Raw genomic sequence first — 26,387 nt, 5'->3', positions numbered from 1 at the left:
CTGGCGCCGGCCGCATCAGTCCGCGCCACATCTCATTAATGATCCCGAGAGGTGCGCGGATCAGAAGGCTGACACGTCCAAACTGCAGTCAGCTGATCGAAAACGGCAACAGGTTAGCGAGACACAAGAGATTATTTACCATTCTCTTTTCGGACCGTGAAGGAAAACGGCACTTATTTTTCGTTCTTAATTTTGAAGCGTATGCGTTTTCTGTTTCATTGTCGGTTATTGTCCAATTCATTTGTACGCTTTGGTTTCAAATAACATGACTTCTCTTTTGTAGGCAAAAACTACGAGCTGGGGGAAAAAGGAAGACGGCATTGTTTGAGGATTCTTTTTTTTCTGAATTAAGTAAACACGGTCAAGACTTTGACTGCGGGCCGGGGACAATATTTATCAGGATTAAACTTCCACTGGACGGCAAACCAGCGTCTCAGCCATGGAGGTCGCAGCGGCGGATCAGTCCCGGTGGATGGCGCACCACCACGCCGTGCTCAACGGTCAGCACCCGGACTCGCACCATCACGGTCTGAGCCACAACTACATGGAGCCCATGGCGCCTTTATTACCCCAAGACGAAGTAGACATGTTTCTGAACCACTTGGACTCTCAGGGGAACCCTTACTACACCAACTCTCGGGCCAGGGTCACCTACAGCCAAGCGCACGGTAAGACGCGCAGCTTTTTAAACGTACGAATGCTTGGGTGAATATGAAGCAAAAAAAAATAGAGATTGTATTTTCAGAACATGCTATGAAGGTTTGGATTTAAAAAAAAAATATTGGGGGGGTGATACGAATAATAATTCATGACGTGTGCAAGCAATCCAGCCCTAAAGTCCTCGGTGACATTTGTGTGTATATTCAGCAACATAAAAGGAATTTTTATGACAGCAGGAGGAAAGGGAAGTGTGTCATTTAACCCCTCTATGCTGGGGCAGGAGTTTGTGGGGCGAGAGAGAGAGAGAGAGAGAGGAACTTCCCGGATATAAAATAAAAACCGCAAAATTACTAATAACAATCGTTACTCCGAGAGCTCCGGGCGATGTAAAGATACTGGCCAGAAGAGAAGACAATATATTTTTTTCCGAGCGCGCAACAGGACATTTTGGTTTTATTCCACAGAGTGGGCTTCTTCTAAATGTCTCGGCTAATTTACCAGCACGACAAATATTCGATTTTCTCGTAACCATTTCGACGAGGGGAAAATGTAAATGCTAACTGTGGCTGCTCGTGATAATTCAGCAGGTATTTTCAGATTTTATTTGGACGCATTTCGTTAAACAACAAATATGAGTAAGCTCTCTGCAATTTCAGCTCGTCTCACTGGGAATCAGGTCTGCCGACCACACCTCATCCACAGCCCCGGTATCCCCTGGCTGGATCCCGGCAAGGCTGCCCTCTCCGCCGCCCACCACCATAACGCATGGGCGGTGGGCCACTTCAGCAAACCCGGCCTGCACCCCACCAGCTCCGGTTATCCCTGTAGCAGCAACACCGGCACGGCTCCGGTGTCTTCGCTCACTCCTGCGACCCACTCCAGCCCGCACCTATACAGTTTCCCCCCCACCCCGCCCAAAGACGTGTCCCCGGACCCCGGGCCCACTTCGCCCACCTCCACGTCGACCAGGATGGACGAGAAGGAGTCCCTCAAGTACCAAGTGTCGCTGACGGACGGCATGAAGATGGAGAGCTGCAGTCCTCTGCGCGGCGGCCTGGCGTCCATGAACTGCCAGGGCCCGGCCACGCACCATCCCATCCCCACGTACCCGGCCTATCCCCTGCACACACCCCACGAGTACAGCGGCAGTCTCTTTCACCCCGGCAGCCTGCTTGGCTCGCCGTCCAGCTTCACGCCCAAATGCAAAAGCAAAGCCCGGTCGAGCTCAGGTGAGCCTCTTCATTACATCCAGCTCGTTTTCTCGTCACATAAAAATATATTGTTGCGTGGCGTTTAAAATGAGCATTTATTCGGATTTTCTGGGCTCGGTTAAAATTGTGAAATTGCTCCTTCGAAAAAGCATTTTTTTTTTAAAACAGAATGTTTTATATGGTTTAAATATCATTTCCTAAATTGGGGTGGGGGGGGGGGGGGTATCGCACATATATTCCCGCGTCACACACCTTCCCCAGAAATAATATTAAAAGTCTAGAACAACCTTGTGAAATTAATGTTTTTTGGTATGAACTTTTTAGATGATTAAACACACACACAATACGTATTATGGAGTGTATAGCCTACTATATATATATTTTTTTAGTATGACACCAAAGAGTAAAAATAATAAAATGTATCATTCCCTACAGGTCCCTTTGCTCCGCTTGTAATTAAAGCTACACATTTTCAATAAATTACATGCATTAATATTTTATTCATTTGTAATATTTAAAACAAACGTTGAAAATTATATCCCAACACTTGCGTTGCAGACGTTGATCCGTTTTTCAAGATTCACTGAATTAGTAGGACGAGCACGTGCGTTACGTCGCAAAATGCGCGTCTTGAATGTGACACTCGAGCAGATACGCGGTGGTCGTGCCGTGAGCTTGTTTTCGTTTGAACGTGCACTTAAAAACCATGGAGTCACGACGCTCTGGCTCCTGCCATATCCTGTATACCTCCGAGTGAACAAATCACGACCCCCACCCCTCCCCATGCTAACAAAGAACAGGCGACAGAGCCCCGCTGTTTGTGTTCTTAAGTACGGCCTTGGAGCACAAAAAGTGGGGGCGAGTAAGACCTCAGCAGGCCAGCAGCCTTATCTCCTTTTCTGGATTGCGCAATCATGATGATAATACCCATTTTTTATGACTAAAATATTATGAAATTGTATTTGTGCAGCAGAAAATTTAACCTACGCACGTGCATTTTGTGGCGTTTTGCATTTATTATTAGCTAAATGAACACACAAAAAAAAAAATTGCACGTGAATTAGTACATCAAGTGTAATTATCTATCTTGTCATCATTTGTCCAAAAAAAAAAATTAAAATTCTACCTAGGCGATGCTGCCACTCAGATCATCTGACGGATGTGAGCTTTTGTAGGTCAAAATTGTTGTCTTGTGACATTTCAATAGAAGCTAGCCCATAATCAGGAACATATCAGTGGTGGCATTAAAAGGCGCTTATCTGTAAAAGTGGATGTCCAGCGCTGGTAAATGTTGATTGACTGGTGTACAAAATGCCACAGTGACATTTCAGCTGTCGACACGTTTACCTTACAGTGGCTTCCTGTTGAATTAGCCTCAAAAACCCAAACTCGCTCCTCTTGCCTTGCCTTTTCACAGCTTTCACCTCCCCTTTTTTAATTCCAACACAAAATGTTGCATAAGACATCAGCACTCGCTGATGAATATTTACAGCACGAATGACCCTCCTTTAATGTGGTCGTCGGACTTGCGAAAGACTCCAGGAGTAGGCCGGCGAGCCACAAAAGAACCACGGTGCATTTCAAAAGGAACGAGGTTTTTCGCTCAGGTCAGATTCCATTGTGGAGCCAATGGGTGGGACATTGGGTGTCGCTGGTATTATATCAGTCATAATGAGGCGATACTCTTGGGATGCGGGGGACAGGGGGGGGGGGTACTTGAATTAGAAGAGCAGTTGAGCAACGGCCCATTTGAAGTGAACTGCTCCGTGAGAAGAAAGCAAAGGGGAAAAGCGTGTTTAGCGTCAGGTTGACCCGAAAGATAATCGTGCCTCCCAACACACGTTTACATACTTTGATTTGACCGAGTCCTGATTTGATACTGCGCCATTTTCGTTTTTTGGTCTTGACACCTCTGGACATGTCATTGAGTGACCTCACCTCTCTGGTTCCGTTTACATCGCGGTCCGTGACTAAGTTAATGACGCACATATTCGCCGTGATACGAGCACGTCATGAGACCAAGTCTGACTTCTGGGTCATCCTTGCCCGGCAGCGGTGAACAGCCTCCATTGTGTCGTTGACCAACTGAAACATGTTTAATTATATAAAATTTCTTCTTGCCCCCCTCTTGAATTATATGCAGAGGGCCGTGAATGTGTAAACTGCGGTGCCACCTCCACTCCTCTATGGCGACGGGACGGTACCGGCCACTACCTGTGCAACGCCTGCGGACTGTACCACAAGATGAACGGCCAGAACCGACCGCTCATCAAGCCCAAACGCAGACTGGTGAGTGCTCCTTGCTCCTCGGAAGGACCCCAAATATGAGCAAAAAGCAGATGCCGTCAAGACAATTCCAGGAAAGTTATATTTTCCCGATCATCTTCCTGGAATTGTTTGTCCCTCTCACCCCCTGATGATCCACCTCCATGGCCTGTTACGATTCCGCTATTATTGCCATTGTTCCTGCTATCATTATTGCTGGTACTTCTGATACTGTTACTGATAGCAATGCCCACGTTGCTTTCGTTAACACCATGTCGGAGTAAATGGCAGCTACGCACACGGTGCTGAGACCACTTCAGAAAGATCACGCAGCTACGGTGAATGCATAAAAATTTGCCAGAATAGTCAGAAAAATTTGGAATAATAGCTAAAATTATTATTGGCTTTGGCAGGGTATGTAGAATAATTTGAAATATATTTTATGAAATTAGTGACAAATTATTAATGAAAAAAAAAAAGTTTTTTATTTTTATTCATCCCGGTGAATTAATTATGATGCTCTGTATAAAAATTTTTTTTTTTTGGGGCGGGCTAAAATAGGAATTTCAAGGTGGAATAACTTTAAAATATAAAACATTGCCTTTTATGGTCACAATGTTTGTTAGCATAACAAAGCAAGCGAGTTGTTTGCCACGAAACCATTTTCTCAGTTGTTTTCACTTAGATATTTAAGTCGAGGGGACAATCGTTCTGTAAACTCGCATTTCTTTGTTGTGAAATGCGGGAAAGGCAATTTTCACAAAAGCAAAATGAAACATATTTAGTCGTGCTGCCCAATTTAAACCTTTCATTGAAGTTTGTGGCCTTGAAATTTCGAGTTCACCCTACTTTTTTTTTTTTTTCTCCACGGGAAGGTTGTGGACAACTTCGTGTAATTAGCTTTACAGTACATTGTTTCCATACGTCAAACACACACACACACACACACCCGGACCGTGGATTTTGTGATGAAATATCCCTTGACTGCAGAGGAGAAAAAGTCCATTCCATTTTCCATCGGGCCGGCCTTTGCGGCTGCAGCTTTTGCATTTCCAACTCGAGTGTTTGTCAGAGCCGTGTTCAAAGGGGCATCCAGTTGTTTCCTATCCGGATATCTGCCCGGCCCAGATAAGGAAGTCAGGCTCCCGGCTGTTTCCGCCTTCACCCAGCACGCTGCATTCTCTCTGGCCAGACTGACATATACTGTAAAGAGATTATCACAACACTAGAGGAGCCGCTTATGCGCTCCGTAGAGATGGACCGAGAGGGGTGGGGATTGGAAAATACACGGATTTATGTTCCTCTCGTGTTTATCATTCTCTGTGTGCACGACTGGGATGGCGGGGGCTTTCTTCGATTGTGAACTTGATTGTATGACGTCGCATTCAAATGAATAGGAATGCGGTCAGTTGGTACATCCGCAGCAACACTCGCACCTGGGTTTAATTTAAGGAGGAAAAAAAAAAAAAGAAAAAAGGATGCTGCTCACTCAGCACCCGCGGGGTTCTTTGCGTGTAAAGTTAATGTTTCTTATGTGTGTAAAATTGATCTGCAGTGGTCACAGAAATTCAATGCCAGGCGAGGCTATGGGTTTTGTATGGCTTGCTTTTCTCTGCATCGTACTTGATAAGATGCTGACTAATTTTTCGTAGTTCATTACAATTTGGTGCAAATGGCTTTTGTTGAGGTGAATTATTGAGTTTGATGCAAAATTGCAAAAAATAAATAAATAAATAAATAAATAAATAAATCATGCGGTATAAAATGCTTTGACGGCTTTATTTGTATTTATTTATTTAATTAATTAATTTTAATTTGTCAGCCTTCATGATTATCAGGAATAAGCAGTGCGTTCGCATCCTCTTGTCAACAAGTGCGTACGTTTGAATCGCCGATTGAAGGCATTTTCTCCTTCTTCCCACAGTCGGCGGCTCGCCGCGCAGGCACCTGCTGCGCAAACTGCCAGACCACCACCACCACGCTGTGGAGGCGCAACGGGAATGGAGACCCGGTGTGCAACGCCTGCGGCCTTTACTTTAAACTGCACAACGTAAGTAGCCCCCACCAAAAAGACGCACCGAGCAAAGCGGGGGAGGGGGGGGGTCCTCTGGTCGTTAACTGGTCAAGTGGGCGGACAGCTTGTATCGATTTAGGAGCACAGAACGTGTGAGTGCGAAGCAAAGCCAGCCCGCCCTGTCGAGCAGAACCCACCGGCCGACCTTCCTTTTTTTTTTTTTTTTTATTATTAATCCATCGTTGTTTCAATGGGGGGCGTTCCTCCCCTGAGAGGCCGCGGGGAGGGACCGTCAGTCAGTGTAACGGCGTCGGTTACACTGATGAGGATTTGTCTGAGGCTGCTCCTTTCAAATCCAGCCGGGCCCTCATCCTCATGTATTCAAATTGACCAAGACGATTGTTTGCTTTTGAATTAGACAAAAGCCAAACACTCCCCCGACTCACCTTCTAATGCAACTATAGTTTATGCAAAACAGCTGCTCATTATTTATAGCCGACTGGTTTGAATTAGGCATTCTGAGTTTGACACGAGGAAAGGAAAAGCGATGCGAGACTTTTTTTTTTTTTTTTTGCTATGAAAGTAAAAAAAAAAAAAAGAAAAAAATTAAAATGTAGCATTCATGATTTGTATGCCGCTTTTGTCTGGGACGTGTGGCGCTAATGTTCCCGCTCCCCACAGGTCAACAGACCGCTGACGATGAAGAAAGAAGGCATCCAGACGCGCAACCGCAAGATGTCCAGCAAGTCCAAGAGGAACAAGCGATCCAGCGACGGCTTCGAAGAGCTGACCAAGTGCATGCACGACAAGGCCTCTCCCTTTGGCGCTGCCCCCGGCCTCACAAGTCACATGACCCACATGGGTCACTTACCCCCCTTCAGCCACTCGGGACACATGCTGCCGACTCCCACGCCCATTCACCCTTCATTCGGCCCCCCCCACCACACCAACCGCTCGCCGGTTTGGGCGGAGCCGCACTGAACTTCTCTCCGTGCTGCCATGAACGTTCGCGGCTCACCCGGCCGAGCAGACTTGTACAGCGGTCGGAGCCGAGCGGCGCTCAGTCGGACTTAATAACTGCAGTGGAGTCGGACCTCACGGATGGGGAAAAAAAAAAAAAAGAACGCAGGGAGCGGGAGCTTTGCGTGTTCCCGGAGACTAAGGGTGGCAGGAATGGAGAGAATGGTGACGCTTGTCGTTCTTTCCGGTACCCACTTCGCCTCAGCCCTCATGAGAGGTCTTCAAAAGTTGTATTTTCACACCATCTCCTTATAATCCGACATATGCGCACCCTCTCGGAACGAAGGCCTGGCTGGACACGAGCCGCAACGGCAATTCTGGTTCAACGCGGTAGCGCCGGACCCAACACACAAACCTGCGCTCTCGTCACATGCTGGATTGTGAACCAACATACTCGTTTTTAATAATGGCCTTTTATTGGGGCGGGGGTAGGGGGGGGGGCACAGTAAATAGAGTGTTTATAAATGCTTAATTGCTATTATGGTTGTTATATTTGATGTTATAATTATTGCTACGATAATTTATTTTCACTCTTCAAGCTTTTGTCAAAGACATATGGAAAATGTTTTGAGTTTGATTTCATGGTTATGGCGCAAAAGAAAACACTGACCTAGAGATGAGAATCCCCCTGAGCTGTATGTTTTCTTTTTTGTTTTTTTTTTAAATCATTTTTCCATCTCACAAAAAGTGAAGAAAATAAAGTTTAATACTTAAACGATACGTCACTGCTTCTTAAATTTGGTCTGCCTCTCTTTTTTTTAATAATTTTTTTTTTTCGCCACATGACTTTGGCAAATAGTGGGGCGGGCACCCCTGCAGGGAGCGTACATATTTTTTTTTTTTTTTGTTTGCCGTACTAGAATAAATTTTAATTGCACATCCACTACAGTAGATGCCAATCGTGCTCTTTTTAAAAAAAAAAAATTTTTAATTTTATTATTTTTTATTTATTTATTTATTTTTTTCGGGGCACCGAGCATGCACACGCAGCAGGAGAAATTTAGTGCAGTTTTGAGACAACGTGGAAAATATTTAACAAAAAAAAAAAAAAGTGGTGCGAGACTAAAAAAAATCTAAAAAAAAATAATAATAATATTTTGTATTTGGGGGGGGTTCTTTAATGTTAATATGGATACAATATAATGCAGCTGTGTATTTCTAACAATTTCAAACACAAATCACACCGTTTATAGTCGCAAGGGTGAATTAGGGGCGCAAACTATTTCCTTCTTCCCGGGATGGGGGTAACAGAAAATAATTGAGAAGCACCTCTAAACCTCAACGGAGGTGATCTTGGAAGACTAAAAAAAAAAGTCTCTGAACGCAGATCCATCAAAGTGGCTCTTTGTAGCCAAATAAACAACCACAAAGGGCTTGATTATTAAAATCATAAGTGATATCCAATGTATCAAGGGAAGCTCTGTGATCTCCAAAGCGTGAAAATGGCTCGGTCAAGCTCCTCCTCGATCTGTGATGGCGCGTTGATAAGAGAAGGCCTCTTTGTGGAGCGCAGCCTCGGGCTGACCCATCGTAGCCATGACACAGACTCCAAAGTGACACAAAAACAATGACCACATGCTCGCGTACGCAAAATCGGGCGGATTATTGAACCAGGTAAGTCGCGCAAAGCGCTGGAATTTGCGGCGACAAATACTGAGTCATGAGAAAAGTTCAGCGGGAGTCGCTGTGTCTCCCGGTGCTCGCCCGCCCTCTTTCTTGGCGAGGGTGATTGGAGTGAAAGGAAGGACAGCGGGTCTTTAGCGGGATCGAGAAGAGGAAGGAAAGGCAATCAGGCGACCTGAGCAAACACGTGGGGGTCTGCTCTGACCGTTTACGCACAGATGTGCACGCAGCTGAGGCTTGCCAGGAAGCAGGCGTCCACCGTTTCTCCCTCATCTCATCCTTTTTTTTTTTTTTTCTTTCTCCGTGTTTGTTTTGTTCTTGTTTTTCCACTCTCCCTCATTGCTTTCTTTTGTACTTTTTTTTTTTTGTTGGCAACGCTTCTCTGCTTCTCTATTTTCTCTCTCATGTCGAAGATTACAGTCAAATAACGGGATGAAGAGATTTTGAACAGAGCCGGGCCATTAATGAGGACTCGATTAGGGCCAATTAGAGGTCATCGTCATTGAGTTCAGTGTGCCCTCACACACCCAAGAGACAAACGGAGCGATTAAAGACTCTCAACTAAAAGTTGACTATTACCCTGCAATGAACTCTCCACTCTGCTCACATCTGCTGCAGAGGTTGATCTGCCGGGGTTTCCCACACGCTTGATCAGATCCGATTGGATAGACTGGAGAGGAAGGTGCTGTTTTGTTGCCCATCTCTCAACCTACGTACCTGCAATGTCCAATGAAAACTGTAATTTAAATTATTTTTTTTTTAGCTCTTCAATGAATTGCTTTCTACCCCCCCCGTGCGCTTTATCACCAACCCCAAAAATATTGGTCAACTCAAAGAATTACATGGAAGAGTCATGATCATGTAGAGATGGGCACGTGACCCTTTTTTTTTTTTTGCTGGTCCGTCTTTCGTCCGCGACCTGGGCACCCTTCCGTCATCGTCCCTCCGAGAGGCTAACAGCAGAGGTTTCATATTTCATAAACTTTATTTACAGATCATTATCTGGCAATTTTTCCCATTCACATGCGCTTACTGTAATATTCAGACTACAAAAAAAAACCCATCTGATAAAAAGCCATAATAGCAAAATCTAGCCATAAAAACGTAGTTGGACAAAGATTAGCCACTTCTGACTCCACGTAATGAAATGGGGTCTATTATTTATATTATAAACAAACCGGTAAAACAAGTGAAGCCGAAAGCAGCTATCATTCTTTCTCTCTAAATTGAACTTTCAGTTAATTGACCAATTCAATTCTGCTCCGAGAGCAAATATTAAAATTTTGTTATTTTATCTCGGGCTACATTCTCATTTGCATTGCTGGTTTGGAGCAATAGGCAAAAATAATCCACAAAAATATTCAAAATAGGCCCGTCTGCCTTGTGGTGGTTCCCATTTCCGACTTTCATGAACCTGGCATGGGATCAATTCTCACGCAATGCGTTCTTTACGTTGCAGATCCTTTTGTCCAGTCGGTCAGCTGAGTGAAAAAATAGACGGAGACCTGAAAAGCTTCACAGTGAGCACTCATAGCTCCAAAGAGTGGACTAACTTTGTGTGTAGAGGTTATGAACGCACCAACAACTCTACATCAGTTTTGGGGGAGTGGGAAGGGCGAGGGCTGGCAACGGCTGCACAAATAGAACAGTTGACAGCCAACAAGCATGTTCGCCTTCTGTTCTGTGTTGAGCACAGCACTGCGGATGCACCGAGGTGGTTGTGCCGCTGTAGCCATCGTGTCGGCTCGGCTCGGCTTTGGCTGGACTCCCGGAGCTTGAGATAGCGTAGTCGAGAGCCAGCGCTCTTCAGGGAAGCTCGCCGGAGGGGAAGACGGAGGAGCCCGACCAAAAATATGACAGCATTCTGTCATCCCCTGACATCGCGTGAGCATGTGTGTGTTTGTGTGAGCGCGTGGCATTTGTGGGAAGAAGGGCAATGTTTCAAGATGTAATTCCAAAAGGCACTTGAAATGAATACTTTAATAAGGAATCAGTACCTTGACTTTGGAATTCTGTTTAAATTATGAAAGAAAAAAATGGCACCGTATTTTATTGCATTGCAAACACATAAGGGGGCGGGGCCTTGTGGGTGGCGTCAGGCGCAGCAGTTGAGTTGGCACAACTTGGCAGGTGAGTTTCAGAGTTTCGGCCCAATACAGCCTATTGCAATTGTTTTCAGGATACACAATGCTTTCTTAAGATGGAATCCACTGGTAGACAATACCAAAAAAAAAAAAAAAGAAATCAGCAGGGGCCCTAAAATTGAACCCTGTGGAACGCCACAAGACAGAGTGGCAGAGTGGGACTCAGCCAAGCAAGGCCAACACAAGTCCTGTCTGTCAAATAGGATCCAACCCACTCTAGACCATTACCACAAATACCCACCTGCTGCAAATGAGCCGCTCGGAACTAAAATTTGGCATTTTAAAAGGAAAAAAAAAAAAAAAATCAACAAGGCAACAGCTAGTAACTTGATATACTCCTTTGAAAGGCACTGTACAAGTAATCACAATCACAGCTTTACTTTCTCCCCAATGAAATATTTTAATATAAGAATTTATGGTGGTCATTCAGCAATTCTTTGTACAGCAACAGATAAAGTGAACAAGACATCCCTTTGCAAACTCACCTCATGAATTACGTGACACAAAAGAGCCATAAAATAGGATGTGACTTATCTGTGCTATCAGCGGCCTTCTACAACACAGATGAAGCACAGAGATCTCAGATGCATTGGCGGGGTGAGCTTGGCGGCCACCTAGATCAGAGCAAAGAGAAGTTTACGACCTCAACCTGGAACTGGACATTTTGGCTCAGCCGAACTCCCAACCTCCCTTTTTCTGCCTCCCACCCATCACATCCAGTTTGCTCTTAACAACCCCATTGCCACCACAACTCCTTCCCCAAATGTAGCGCTCCATCTCTTTGTGTCCCCCCCCCCTTTTGCAGAACTCCCACTCATTTCTTGTCTCTCACTCCCCCAGAGTATTTGTTTTTTCATCAAATTCAATTAGAGGAATCAAAAGGTATCCCGGGCATCCTTTCACTAAGTTGAGTTAGGGAGAGAGAGACGCCGAAGATGAAAGGAAGTTGAGTGCAGTTCAGATGCAGGTCTTCGTGTGTGTGTTGCAACTTGGGGGTTGACCTTTGCTTGGGCCTAACTAAAAAAAGCATCGCTCCTTCCTAAGACCCCTAGAAGGATATTAAAGAAGCAATGGAGGACGGTATCGAGAGAATAGCAACTCAAGACATGTTTTCCTGCCTTTTTGTTTATTGGCGCAGTGCAAAAGCAGAAGTCGTCCTTAAGCTGTGATGAAGCGCTGACTAAGCGCTTAACTGTCTCAAGTAAAATAGCCACCGGTCATCGTGAGCATGCGAAAAAATAAAAAAGCATTCTCATTTCAAGGGTGATGGGATATTTAGAGAAAAAACAAGGGCATGGTTTCTAGTCAAAAGTCAAACATCTTCATAAAACGCATACTCAACACGTTCAACGGAATTTTTTTTTTTTTGCTCTCAGATCAATCCACGTAAATATGATGTAATCGAGAAACTGTAAAAAGTGAGCTGACAGCAGATAATCACTGATGACCTCTGTTGACAGGAAACAACCGCATCCTGACCTGCCAGAAGAGCCAATCTCACGGCCGATCTCGCCGAAAGTCAGAAATTAGCTAGAAAAAGTCAAACGTGTTTTCGCTCTTGCATCATTTTCCACTTCGATGACCCATGTGGCCTTTACGCCTTTCTAGCACTTCTAAACAATGGCCGGTTTGCTACTTTTAACAGAACAACCTTGACTCGGTACAGGGTTCTAAGAGATTTGGAATTTTTGTTATAGTAAGAATTTTTTTTCAATTACTTTTCTAGGCAGTTCTGTTAGTTTTCGTTTATTCCTAAATACTTTATTTCTCATCAGTATGTATTGTTTTTAGTATTAGCTTTAGTTTATTTTTTAATTATTTTTGTTTCGTTCTGGTGTGCAAGATTAAAAAAAAACATCACTGTAAGTATTGCGCGGCAAAAACATGACCAAAATATTTTTTATTTATTTTTTTAAAACAACCATCCACAAATCAAATGCAGTTATTGTATAACAGTCCCCAAACTTAAAATGACAAAAAGTGTGCATAATGTTGTATGTATGATGTAAGATGTGCTTTCGTCTAGTTTTTGTGTTTATTTAAAAAAAAAAAAAAAAAAATTTGAATTTTGAAAATTAATTTGACTTTGTTCGACATTTTCTTTTTCAAATTTTAGTTTTAGTAATTTTCTGTCTAAAATAAATTGGCCTCACTAATATGGATTTTCCAAACACAATTATGACCATTTAAGCCAGCGGGAAATTGACAGTGACAGAGAAGGGTAATAAAGAGCGATTCTCGGAAGCAATATGGTGTTGAGCTGCTTGTACGCAAGGGTGTAACGTTGGTATTAATGGTTAGTTCTATTTACTTGCGGGCCTCCCACGGCAAAGCTAACAGCAGGGATACAACCATTTTTTTGAAAGATGTCTTATCGCGTATAAATGGTCTACTTGTAAAGCAGTGAAAGAAGGTATTGTGTAGCGTTGCGCTGGCCAAAGATGGCCTCATTGCGCGATCAGTACACCAAAAATAACATTTGTGATTGCATATAATTATTATTTGAGCGACTCTTGACAATTATTTTCAGTCCTAATAATGAGCCACTCGGCTTTGCTCGCAAGACTCCCACCGCCAGCCATAAATGTTCTCTGCTCATACACAATACTACCGAAAATGAACCATTCAGCTTCCCTAATCACATGAACTTAAAGCAATTCAAACGGAGAACATTATGAATTAGCATCGGTCATATGACTGCTTTTCACATTCCCTTCGGTTCAGCCATTCTTTGCCTGATTAGTCAAGTGTGAAATCAGCTACAAGCTAGGTAGCTGTCAGTGCCGGGTGTGTGCGTGCAGAACATCCCGCATCGCCACCCCCCCCCCCATCCACTACATTTTCGCCCACAAAGGAGGTCAGTCTCCTCTCAGAAGCGACAGGGAGCATCGAGGATGTTCACCTGGGACAGTACAGGTCGTATTCAGGCCTCATTGGGGTATGCCGTGCGCCCCCTTTGACCCCCCTCCCCCGCTGATCACCTGCCCAAATCCATGCCGACTGTCTGAAGACAAATGAGGCCATTCAGACCAGAACGCAAGTCCAGTACTAATAATGTCTTGGAGGGCTCGAGGGAAAGGGAGGCTGAACTTGCCATCCTCTTACATCCCCCCCCCGACCATTACCAGCACTCTCGTCCACCCAAATCACTTTCACTGGCAGGTAACTGGAGAAATGCAAGAGTGGGTTGAGGACAGCTTGGCCCGGAGCCAGGAGAGAGGAGAGGAGGACCTTTCCTCATTATGAGGAAGGTTGAGACACAGAAGGGGAGGACAGTTGCCGCCCACAAAGACCTGCCGAGGTTGTTCGGCTCTCTATAGTGGGCTAATGATGGTTGCGCGGGATTAAGTGACACGGCCTTTCTTTGGCTCCCCGAAAGTCATTCTCAAGTTTAGCTCTTTCAGAGCATTTCCTGTCAACGAACCCCAGTTCCATTTCAAGACCAAGGTCAGTGCGAAATTAGATGGGTCCGAGGGGATGCCGTAATGGAGATTTTGTACATACTTAAATCCAGTGGCGGGTCGTGCATTTCATACGTAGGCCGTCAGTGAAGTCCGACTTGAATAAATCCTCCTCATAATACCATCATTTATGACACAACGGCGGGAGAAATAATATACGGAAAGACACTTGCACACTACTGAGTGAGTGTTTAAAAGTCAGACTTGAAAATGGCCGCGCAAGTGTATCTGCAATTAAATCCACACTTTTCCCTCCTCGGCTTTTGTGGATTAAAAAAGCAAGAATATATTTTCCATTTTCGAACGGTCGCCAATTACGACTTTCGGGTGTGTTGATTCCGCATAGCACCGCCCCCTCACGTGTGAGTATCCAATCACAAGCCGCGTTCATCACCTTCAACGTAAGGCCAACGAGAAGGCCTTACTGTCATCAACTCGTGATCTGATTGACTATCGCAACTGTCTATCAACTGTAAAAGCCCCCTGGAGACAAAAAACAGAAGCCCGCATGATTGTATCTGAAGTCCTCGAACGAAATCTGCCTAGCAACACAAGCTAGCTGAATTCTGATTGGATAACAACTCTCACCCAAAAATCCAACACTAGGATATAATACGACCAAGAATATGATCATTTTTTCTTGACTATGATAGGCCAGCAGAGAAGGCCTTGAAGGCCTTGACCGTCCACCACATAGTCGCATACTGAATTGTGTAACTGTCAAGTCATTGCAGTGGTAGGATTCAACTTCAAATAAGGACTTATGAGGACGGGGAACAGACCAAAGTTGGTGGCTTTGAAAAACTTGCAGTTCAATTCAATGTCACAAGAACCTATCCTTAGCCTCCAACTGCGCATTGGGTTGTTCATTCAAATCGGTCACATGCACGACTGCTGTCGCCAGAGCAAACTGAGATCTGAAAGGACTCTGCTGAGAACACTGGGGAGGAGCTGAAAATTTGCCTGATTTTGAGAACATAAAAAAAAAAATATGAGTAGCACGAGTGGAAGGTCATCGCTCTCAGTTTCCTTGTTGATTTATTCAGACACTCATCCATGGTAACAAGCTTCAAAATTGTGGATATAAATGGTTGGAATGGGTTTTCCTCCACGAATGGCGCCACAGTGACTCACTACAAAGCGTGGCCTTCAGGCTAATTTATATTTCTGCGTTGAACTGATGCCCTAAGATAGAATGCGGGTCCCAAACACAATCACGGACATACTGAGGCATTTCCACACCACGTCCTTGCATGCTGCCATTTGCCGGTAACTTCAGTAAACACTCTATGCTAATGCAAAAAATTGTGACAGGGAACCCCGTGGCCACCCAACTTGCATTTTGGCAGTCTAATGCAAGGACAGAAATGTAAATGCCCATCGAAAAAAAGCTTCCATGCTGAGCACATACACGGAGTGGGAAGTTTTTTTTTTCGGTTTCATTCTTCACAAGAATCACCGAACTGCAAGGCAGGGGTGCGATCTGACTTGAGTCCCCGTGCCGTCGGGCAACCCGTTGCTGTTGCCATAACAACCGAGTGGCCGTACGTTGTTTTGTTGAGCCATTGGTTTGACTTTACTTGGAAAACACGCAAACACTTACTTATAAGAACACAGGAAACTGATGGTGGAGAAAACTGAGTACTTCTCTTAACACTCAATTTTGCACTCAATTAGACTACACATCAAGCACCTGCAATGACGGACTGGAAAACTTTTTTTTTTTGTTTGTTCCAGAATACATGTACAGTCCCACCACCATTACATAGTTGATACCAATTTTTTTTTTTTTTAGCGGCAGAAATTATCAGTGGCATCATGTGCATTTGCACACGCACAGCAAGCGTATCTGTCGATGATCGGTATGAAACGGCATTGTGCACACTCATTGGCCCAGTGGGATGTTGCAACCCCAGCACCTCACCGGTCCTTATCTCTCCAGAGCAGACTGCGGCGTGATATGCATCTGTCATATTTGTCGGAAAGAAAAGACACCGTGGTGAGAGCAAGATGAGCAAAACTTAAAAAAAAAAAAACAGGCCAGTGACATAAAGTCACTTCTCTGCAGTTTCTGCACGACGGTGATCATTTGCTCGTTTCTGTCAACGCAACGGCCGAGGACGCCGCTTCTGACCGACACGTCCAACACACTTCATTTCTACTCGCATGTGGACTTGATTTGATATTTGCGTGTATTTCTATTTGCCAAGCCAAGAAAAGACACATTCATAGCCCTAAATATTAATCCCGATTAACGAGTTAACGCGAATGGGATGAAAACAACTAACAAGGGAGGTCAGATCTTTTCCTTGAAATGTTTTCCTTTCCTTCGGTTCCTATTATGGCATTGAGGTGGCGATTCTCTCTCAACCAATCAATAGAGTGACAATTTACAATGTCTTTTTATTTATTTTTGGTTGCCGTTTATTTAGTGGATACAAACTACACACACCTAATCAAATGTCAGGATTTTGTAAAATAAAAAGGAGAACAAGATAAATCATTTCAAAACCTTTCCCGTCATTCGTGTGATCTAAAACCAGGCAGCTTTATTGAATAATAAAACATCTCTTAAATAAAAATATTCAAAATTCCTCTATCTTGATGAAAATTGAACTTTCATAAGAGGCACTTAAAAGAGCGGCAGGTGTGATTGGTTAATTAATTCTCTTCACAGCCACATCCCAAGTGATCTGAGGGTGTGCACACTTTTGCAAACACAATATCCAATTGGTGGGTTGACTGTTCTGAAATATTATTTTTTTTCAGTTAAGTTGTTCAGGTTTGAAAACGTTTTGAAATGACTTATGTTGATGTTATTTATTTATTTATATATATATATATATATATATATATCGGATTTTCCGCACTATAAGATGCAACTTGTTTCCTAGATTTAGAAGCATGCGGCTAATACAACGCTAAATAACGTTTTTTTTTCTCTCTTGGGTCTGTTCTGTTTTAATTAGCAAAGTTGTTGCCGTGTTAAAAGGCACCGTTTTAAGACTCTGTGCATTCACAGTACAAAATCATTTTGTACATGCAGTAAACAACTAATTTTTTTTTCAACATAGAAAACTGCGGCTTATAGTCTGGTGCGGCTTGTATATCTTTTTTTTTTTTTTGCTGCAATAATTTGGAACGATGACCTGCAGTGCAATTCCAGCCTATGAATCATCATCATAAACGTTTACCTACTTTCAGCGTTCGATACACTAAGTTACAGAAGGACAAACATCTCATGGCCATCGCTGGGCCAAAGTTATGAAGCGGAGAAAACCAGAAGAAGACGATCCTCTCTCAACAAAGGAAGATCAAGTGAGCAAATGCACGGTACGCTTTCCGCCGCAGCGCCAGCGCTTCTTTGCCACTTGCTTTTAGCTTGCAAGTCCATCATTAATTGGCATCAAACACACACTCACACACACACACAAGTACACACCGAGACATGTGTGTAAGGAAAACATCTAATCCAGCTTATCCACGCTGCCAGCCGAACACAGTTAATCACCAACATAAAAGGTAAAGACAAGACCAAATTGACTGATAGAATTATTTAATTTGCCAGTCTGATTAAAACACGTCGCCGCTGTAATGGTTCAGTGCCGATCGTCTTCAGAAAAAAAAAAAAAAAGGGGGGGGGGGGGGAAATAAAAAGAAAGCCCACAAGAAAATTAATTTAAAAGTCAGTCGTCTAAATGGCTTCATTCAATTACTGGCTGCAAATGAAAATGAATCATAAAAGGCATGCACAAATAACTCGTATGGGCTTTATGGCAAAATAAGGAATCAGGGAAGCACTTCAGCCTTCTTGAAATAGGAGACAAATTCCCCACTGGAACGGAAGAAAGGCCACTTCTAGCCACGCTTGCCGGGTCCAACCCATGTGACCCGACATCCCTCGCTCCTGGCGTGACCTCATGCGGCGAAAGGGGTCAGGTCAAGGTGAAGTGCGCCGAGACGAGACGGGAAAGCCAAACGGGACGCAGGGACCCCGAGAGCGGGCGCTCTGATTTGTTTCCTTGGCACGATGACAAAACTGCACGGAATGTTGTGGAGAAGGGGAAAGAGAAGTGATCAAGAGCTCAAGGGAAAAGGGGGGGGGGGAATAGATGACAGAAGCTTGTTGAATAAGCCAGACTGGCAGTGCCTTCCATTGATTCATTTCCCCTCTCCTACTCTATTAACATTCTTTCTTTGTCCGTCTTCACTCTTTTGTTGCACAAGCGTCAACGACATGCTCGCTCATCTTTTCTGCATTACGCTTCTTATTCTTGCAAGTCGACGTGAGGGGCTTCTCTCGGGGATACTGACACATCAGTCATGAACGTGTTAAACGCAACGAAAACTGTGATTAATCTCAGGACACACACACACACACACGCACGCACATAGCCACAGGAGACTGCAAACACATACACAAAAAAAAAAAGAAAAAAACAAAAAAAAACAAACAAACAGAAAAGCAGTCACGAGCGCAGCCGACTGCCTCCGTCAGCTGCATTTCACAGTGGTCTATCATAGCCAACGACTGCACATACGCTAAGCAAATGCAACCACTTGGAAAAAAAGACACAAACGGAGCGCGTCGGCTAACGCACAAATGCAAGTCGCCAAAGGCGTGTGATGAATGCCGCGCGACAGCAGTAAGAAGCTGCTGTGATGAGGAGACCAACAACAGCCACTCTGCTTTTAATCTCATCATGTCAGTTGACGCACGGGAAGAAATTGGGATTTTGCCTTCTTTTATTACCCCTGATCATCTCTGGTTGATATTTGGAGGCACAACCTTGAATACAGCTCGGGGTGGGGGGGGGCAATTATTCACATTAAAAATGAAATGTACTATTTGTAGGCAGAGATGTATGAAGAAAAAAAAAAAAAATACAAAAAAATAAATAAAAAAGTGCCATATTCCGAAAAAAAAGGGTGGGGGGAGCATATGTGATCATGTGTTGTTTGTGTAACTCACAAAGTACATCCTCTCGCTATTTTTTGGAGGACAAAAAAAAAACAAAAACCTCATGTTTACACAATGCGAGCAGAGATCACGAGTGGACGTCTCAGTTATTCAACAGTTTGAGCGTAGTTAGTCTTCATTATATGCCCATCATGTGACAGCAGTCAAACCCCCCCCCCCTTCTTCCCCCCTTTTCCGTGGCTCCATAGCTCCGCGTCACAATTCTGCATCTTCTCATGCCCGTCTCTCGCCCCCGCCGACCCATCTTTACTGGCGCCTGTACGGTTAGTTAGAGATTGCCACAGGGCATCATGTGACAAACAAGCAAAGCAACACACAAACACTATGCCCTGTTCAAGCACACACACACACACACACACACACACACACACACACCAGGCAGCGTGGCTGTGCAAGCCTGTAAACTCGAAACACCAACACATTCATTCGTCATTCTGCCTCCCATTGACTTCTTTCATGTGGCTAGCTTGAATGAGCGGCGGCGCGCTTCAACAATAGAATCCTTTCTACTGGCAGGGTCGTCGTTGCTCGTCCATGTGTTTCAGAGGCAGTAGTGACCAGACACACCTTGAGGCAAACATTATCATTCACTCAGCAGCTAAAGCCCTTGCCAAATAAAGGGCTGTTTCTTGTTTTCTTTTTTGGTCACAAGTTAATTTAGGCTTGTTCAAAAAAAAAAAAAAAAAAAAATCAGGACATATATGCTTGTGTCATTTTGGATACTGTTACCAATAATATTTTTTGGAAAGAAGACAGTTGAGGGCTATGATTTATTCGGAGGGTTCCTTTCAAAAATGATGGAGAGATGTTGAAAGAACAGGAAATAGGATTGTCTTGAAAGGGAGCCACGATGATGACAACACTTTTGGTGATCCCGCACTCATTACTCGACCTTACCTTCAGTATCCAACCAAGCCGATGCTCCCCCTGAATATCCCCCAAGCCCCCCACACACTTTCTTGTCTGGCAGGCATCCAGAGGCTGAAACTCTAGACTGTACTGGTTGTGCCTGCTACAAAATTTAGGAAGCCATTAGCAACATCAAATCATTACTCGTGGAAAAGGGATAAAAACGATGCATGGGTGGCTTGAGGGAGAACACAAAAAGAGAAAAGGAAAAAAAAAAAAGAGCGAGCGATCAGATTTCTCTCGGCTTTCGGACGCAAACTAAATACAATCACTTATTTTGTTTAAACGTCATTTGATGATAAAATTTTTTTGTTTTTTTTTACTGTCTGAGAAGAAGTGAATACCGCCCCCCCCAAAAAAGAGGGGGGTGGTTCACCACTTGTTGGCCACCCCTATATTATATATATTATATATATATATATATATATATATTTATATATATATATAAAATATATATTGTTTCCAATTGGACCATATTTTGAGGCCAAATTGAAAAAAGAAATGTGTATTTTTTTTCAGTTCTTTAATTGAAAACTGTTTACAAGTTTGCTCTTCTTTCGTTTCATGCTGTGATGTGGGTTTTTTCCCCCTCCAATACAAATCCCGGTACTGAATGGTAAATTATTGTTTTTGAAATCTTGCAAACATGCACGTTATGCTAGCATCACCTGACAAAACCCACGAAAGCACGAGAAGAACATAAAAACTGACTTCAGAACAGTGAGGCACAATGTGCTAACCACCAGGCAACACTTTTGCCTTCCTTAGTCCAAATATCATGATTTGATTCCACTTCAAGACACAGCTCGTACTGTGCGCACGCTAAAAGCTCACACCGTATTTCCGTAGCGAAAGGAATGCAAACAAACCGGTCAAGGTGACCCCCCCCCCCCCAAACCCCCCAAAAAACGGCTTCTGTCATGTGCCCGAACACTTTTCCTTTCCCCAACTCTCTCTCACTACGGCCCTTCCGTTGGTGCGCCATCACGCCAACGCTAATCCAGTTCAAATGTAAACAGACTTAGGTCTTCATTCCTCACTTAAACCGTATCAAATGTATCAAAGCAGAGGCTCAGTGGTGTCCCTGGTTACAGCGGGGTCAGGCCCGGGTCAGACCAGGCCACACACTCTACTCAATTAAGAGAGCCAGATTGTCTATCTGACTAACGAAGTGTAGATTTCTGCTCAAGAGCGTGGCGAAGGGAAAAAGAACATGAGTGTGTCGGACTCGAGATGTGTACACAGTCCAATTAGAGTGTGTCATAATAGGTCAGCACATGGATCGAAAGGATACGTGTATATATATAGAATTGTGTGTGGGGGGGGTGTGTGTGCGCGCGTGTGGTTCCAGCAGAGACATAAAGTCTAAAAGCTTCAACACCCAGAAGGGAAAATATGTGAAAGGTTGTCTGTGGGCTAAAGACAATAATACAGTCAGTGTCTGCAACAACATTTCTTCTCTGGTTAACTTCGATGCCCCAGAGGAGTCCTTGATGGCCTTGAAAAGCATTTCACTGAACATCCTTGTTGTCCTTTTCGATACAACACGTCCATTCCCAGAATTGATGTGCAGGAATTTTGCAAGCAGCATGAAAGAATATTCCGCCTTTCATCAAGTGTCTCTTACTGTGAACAATTTATAAGACATTATTAGCACAGTGAAGCCAGAGGAAATGGATTTGCTTACACAAGACAAACAAATGTATTATTATTTATTTGATTTGGGCTTTAATGACTATTTTAACTATTTAAGCAGATCATTCAGCCACATTTTCTTTTTTCTTTTTTGGGGCCGGCGGGTGATTTTCTGATTTCTCTCCATAAAATCAGTCATTTACCCTGTGTCCTCTCTTAAAACACATCAGTTTATCACTGGTCAGAGCAAATGTGGGAACCAACCGCAACTCGAGTTCCCAATACGCCACCTTCACGTCCGCTCGTTGGCAATGGAGCGCTTCCGTCCCCGGAGACTTTGCAATTCTGCTGTCAAATTTCAATCCCAACAAATAGCACGTTTTGTCACAAGCCAGAGCCAATTGGAAACAATCAAATTAATTAGCACGTGGCAACGACCACGGCGACCAGTTCAATTCAGGAAAAGCTAGAAAACAAACAGATGCGGATGTAACGATGATATCCAGATTTCAACCTAATCAAGTGCTACGTAACATTCGAGCCAACGTATACGGTGGCCTCCAAAGGTCCCCGAGGGCCGTTCAAGCAGAAGGGATGGCCGCTCAATCCCAAGCCCATCACTCTTCCCTCGGCTGTCAGTTTGACCCTGATCTGGGAACTCAGTCTTATCTGATCCCTCAGGGCTCCCTCAGGGGTTGGTGAAGAGGTAGCAGCGCTGGGGTGTGCCGGCCCAGCCCAGCCCAGCCAAGCCAAGCCACGATCACGATCACATACCTCGCTATCAACAGTCAAGTGTCTGACCTCACACAACCTTCATCCAGTGACATGCAGGTCCCCGCATCAGTGAGTGTGCAGGAATGAGATGAAGTGAACACAAATGTACACAACCCTGATCATGCGGTTGAGATGGATTGTACCGGATTCTAGCAATAATACTCGATTCGGGGTGAACCCGGCCTCTCGGCCCGAATTACGCTAGGCTTGCCTCCAGCTCTCCAAATGGGGACAGCTGATATAGAAAACGGATTTATGGATATTCATAAAAATAACATCCTGTAAATGTTACGGGGGGAACCATGGAGGATTAATAAAAAAAATAAAAACATATGGTTGGAGTTGACCACAATGTATTCAACGAGATCTCCTCAAGCTCAGTAAGTTGCTCTACCTGATGGGGGATTTAGTGTTTCTGTTCTGTGCCCCAAAAAATAAATTGTAAATTAGCCAATTTAAAGGAGAAGATCGATCTTTCCATCCATCCATATTCTGTCACATTCGCTATAGTCCATAATACAACGAGGGCTCTATTTTCGGATATGCGAGAGGGACGGCTGCGCCCCTGTGGGAGTGGTCACAGCTGGCTTCAATGATGACCAATCAAAACTGGTCCTTTCATTCCCTTTAAATGCGTTGTGCTTGTTACACATGAGAGTCTCAAGATGGCAGAAGGACATCGTCGACATATCCAAACCGGACCCCCCCCAACACCGATCATTTGCCAGTCAATTGCAGGTACCATATTGCTAAGCAACCATTCACACTAAAATTCCCTCTTTCTTCGTTCGTTGTCCTATTTTGGTCACCTTTTGAGGCTTTGATGGCTAAAAGTGTTGGATTATTTCTCATGGAAGTGTTGAAAGAAAAAGAAAAAAATCATCTTGGTGTGCCACCTGGAACCCTTCGAGGTCCGTTCAACATTTCATGTTATGCAGCTAAATTTGCACATTTTAAGTTTGCAGCAATTATGTGTTTTTATTCCTCAATTTTCTATAACGCTCCTAATATGGATTTTATTTATTTATTTTTTGCAACGTGAGAGGAAGTACCTGGCAAAAACTTGCACACGCAAAGAGAAACCATCTGACGTCCACACAGGAAGACTGGAGTCCAGATTCAAACCTCGAACCTCAGAATTGTGACGCAGACATGCTAACGCCAACCCTTGCTGCCTCTCATAACGCTTTTCCTGTCAATGGAAAATAACGTAGCAATTGTCAATATGTGTCCTGCTCCGCGCAGCAAACCTCTTTAATTTCCCTCAATGAGTTTGAGTCAATGTCACGCACGCACCAAGGTGGAGCGCTTGTTACCTTGTCTTTTAACATTTATCAAAATAGTCCATCATGACACATAGAAATAAGCTTTGTCAGGTCTTGTAGTTAATCGTTCCAAAGATTCCCAGCAGACGCAGATCAGATTCAATTGGGGCCTTTTAATTAATAAAGCTGTTTATCATTGGCGGACATCAGGTGCTGGGACGTGGGACGTGGGGTGTGGGGTGGGGGGGGACATTGGGAACTTGTCTTTGTAATTGGGAGCTCTGATTAAACTCCGGAGGAAGCTTTTAAACCAGCAAGGTTATCGGTGTCCTTCTCTTCTTCTGTCATCATCTCCTCAATGAGGGAACCCATTTACTTTCACTTGATCACTTCTATTATAATCCCAACGCCGCCTCCCGCCGCCTGTTTGACTCTTTGCCGCATTCAACAGGCGACTAAAGTGAAATATTAATAAAGTGCATTTTAAAAAAAAAAAAATTATTTATGAACCTACTGGCGCTATTTCAACTTGCCAACGACGATACCTCAGCACTGTGAGAGCTGGACAGCTCCAGCCCGGCTTGACGTGAATGGACACTTATTGATCCCGACAGGCTGCGGTTAAGCAGCTCTAATGCATTTACACCCCGCGACACTCCCTCTACACATTGTTTGCCCCTCTTAATTATAACGAGACCATAACAGATCCATACAACTCCCCTGATATTTAATGACATTCCCATTCTGTTGCTATTCCCGTTCTTGCCATTATCTCCTCCACCCTGTGTCCTTCAGGATCCCCCGGGGTATTACTCTAACGGTTGCATTTGTGGGGACGGCCTGGTGTTGGCGGGGAGAATGCATTTTGATAGCCAATAAGGCGCGCTTCACAATTATTTCGAAAAAAAAAAAAAAAAAATGTCCAGCGCTCAAACAAAGCCGAATGGCGGCGTAGAGGGACCAATATGGCTTGGAATTTATTGTTCAAGGAAAAAAACATTTCAAGACCCGCCCTGCAACTCCCGCATCTTCTTGTTCTGGTATGTATGGTTAAAAAAAAAAAAAAAAAAAAAAGGACTGTCCAGTGCCAGTCAACTACAAAAATAAAGACCCATTTTAAATTGATTTCTTGGTTCGAAACACAATCCGATAACCACAAGCAGGATAAAAAGACACACGCGACCAACGCGGAACATAAAAGAGTTGGGGCTTGTACTCATCTGTGATCTTTGTCCGCGTCCGTGATCACTTGAGAATGCTTTCAAAATGGACATTACAAAGATGCAGAAAAGAAGAACAAATTGGGGAGGGGCGTTGGGGTTGTCTGGAAAAAAATGAATGTGCCATCATCATTTAATAAAAAATAAATAAAAAATTGCCCCGAAACTAACACAGTGTGAGGCCAACTCTCAAATAAATGGAGCGCTGTTCAAAGGCCAAATTTTACACTCACTGAAGACAAAACTGCAGGCTGAAAAGGTGAAAATAAGGAATAAAACATTTCTGTATTCCCTAAATGGTAAAACCAACATCTTAAATTAAAATCGTGACATCATGGACTCCTGTCACAGTTTATGAAGGGGAAAAAAAACGTGAAAAACTCAAAGTCCAAATATTTCTGGAGCAAACTGGATGCAATTTTTTTTCAGCATTAAATCACAAGGTAACCATTCGACTACATTGAAATATGAGCACAATTTATGAGGTTTTACACCTAAAAACAAAAAAAAAAAAAAAAAATGAAGAATAAAGGGACGGATGAAAACAAATTGCAGTCTCCAAACCTTTGCTTGTGGCCCCTTCGTGTCCATATGCTGAGAGCAGTTTTCATTTCCTTTCTTGAGTTGCTTTATTAAAGTTTAGTCTCCTGAAGATGTGCAGCCATGTTGTATTTCACTAGGAAGAACAACAAGATGAAATATCAACAATTTGTGAAGGAATGTTTAACACAAACATTTGCGGCATTGTGGCGATGCAGAAATAGCGAGACGAGTTGATGGTGACATAAATGAACATTTTTGAATATAATATATTCCTGACGGGTCACATCAGCAGTTTATCGCTGGTTTGCCTAAACAAAACAAGGCGGAGAGGGAAGTTGTCTACTTCCGCCTTTGAGACTGGATTGAAATTTTAATATTTCATTTCATAGTAGGCGCATGTCTAAACTGAACATCCGTGATTAGATATCAGCGGATCAAGAGACATTATTGATCTAAAGCCGATAGACTCCCATGGTGTCCGTGCTCCCTTTCTTCCACTTTTAGACTCGGCGCTCACTCACTGTTTGTGGATACGTTACTTAGAAATATGAATAGACCAGGCGTTGGCAAACTACGGCCCGGGGGCCACATGCGGCCCATTAAACGTTTTAATCTGGCCCGCTGAATTTGAAAAAAAATTATTTTCTAAATACTGTGGTGTG

General features: G+C 43.7%; 1 protein-coding gene and 1 long non-coding RNA gene across 3 annotated transcripts in view; one reads left to right on the top strand and one right to left on the bottom strand.

Moving 5' to 3' along the window:
* On the top strand, positions 1-7,284 carry gata2a (GATA binding protein 2a). 2 transcript variants are annotated; one of them, XM_088309229.1, is made up of 6 exons: positions 1-112; positions 284-668; positions 1,317-1,889; positions 4,015-4,160; positions 6,061-6,186; positions 6,832-7,284. In XM_088309229.1, the coding sequence occupies exons 2-6, from the start codon at positions 440-442 to the stop codon at positions 7,129-7,131; spliced, it is 1,374 nt and encodes a 457-aa protein (XP_088165355.1). In that variant the 5' UTR covers positions 1-112; positions 284-439; the 3' UTR covers positions 7,132-7,284. The 2 variants fall into 2 exon arrangements, with proteins under 2 accessions (XP_088165355.1, XP_088165354.1); XM_088309228.1 differs by having other exon boundaries at positions 4,003-4,160.
* A 4,155-nt stretch (positions 7,285-11,439) lies between these two features.
* The window catches only part of LOC148326902 (uncharacterized), a 60,076-nt gene continuing 45,128 nt past the window's right edge, over positions 11,440-26,387 (bottom strand). Inside the window, exons 3-4 of the long non-coding RNA XR_015845812.1 lie at positions 25,747-25,858; positions 11,440-11,551 (exon numbers count right to left, since the gene is read on the bottom strand). This is a non-coding gene — a long non-coding RNA (uncharacterized LOC148326902). The remainder of the gene's footprint in view (positions 11,552-25,746; positions 25,859-26,387) is intronic.

Source organism: Idiotropiscis lumnitzeri, chromosome 11 (assembly GCF_059441095.1).
Source record: "Idiotropiscis lumnitzeri isolate Australia: NSW breed Sydney's pygmy pipehorse chromosome 11, RoL_Ilum_1.0, whole genome shotgun sequence".
In the NCBI taxonomy this organism is placed as follows: domain Eukaryota; kingdom Metazoa; phylum Chordata; class Actinopteri; order Syngnathiformes; family Syngnathidae; genus Idiotropiscis; species Idiotropiscis lumnitzeri.
This window is presented reverse-complemented; position numbering and strand designations above follow the sequence as displayed.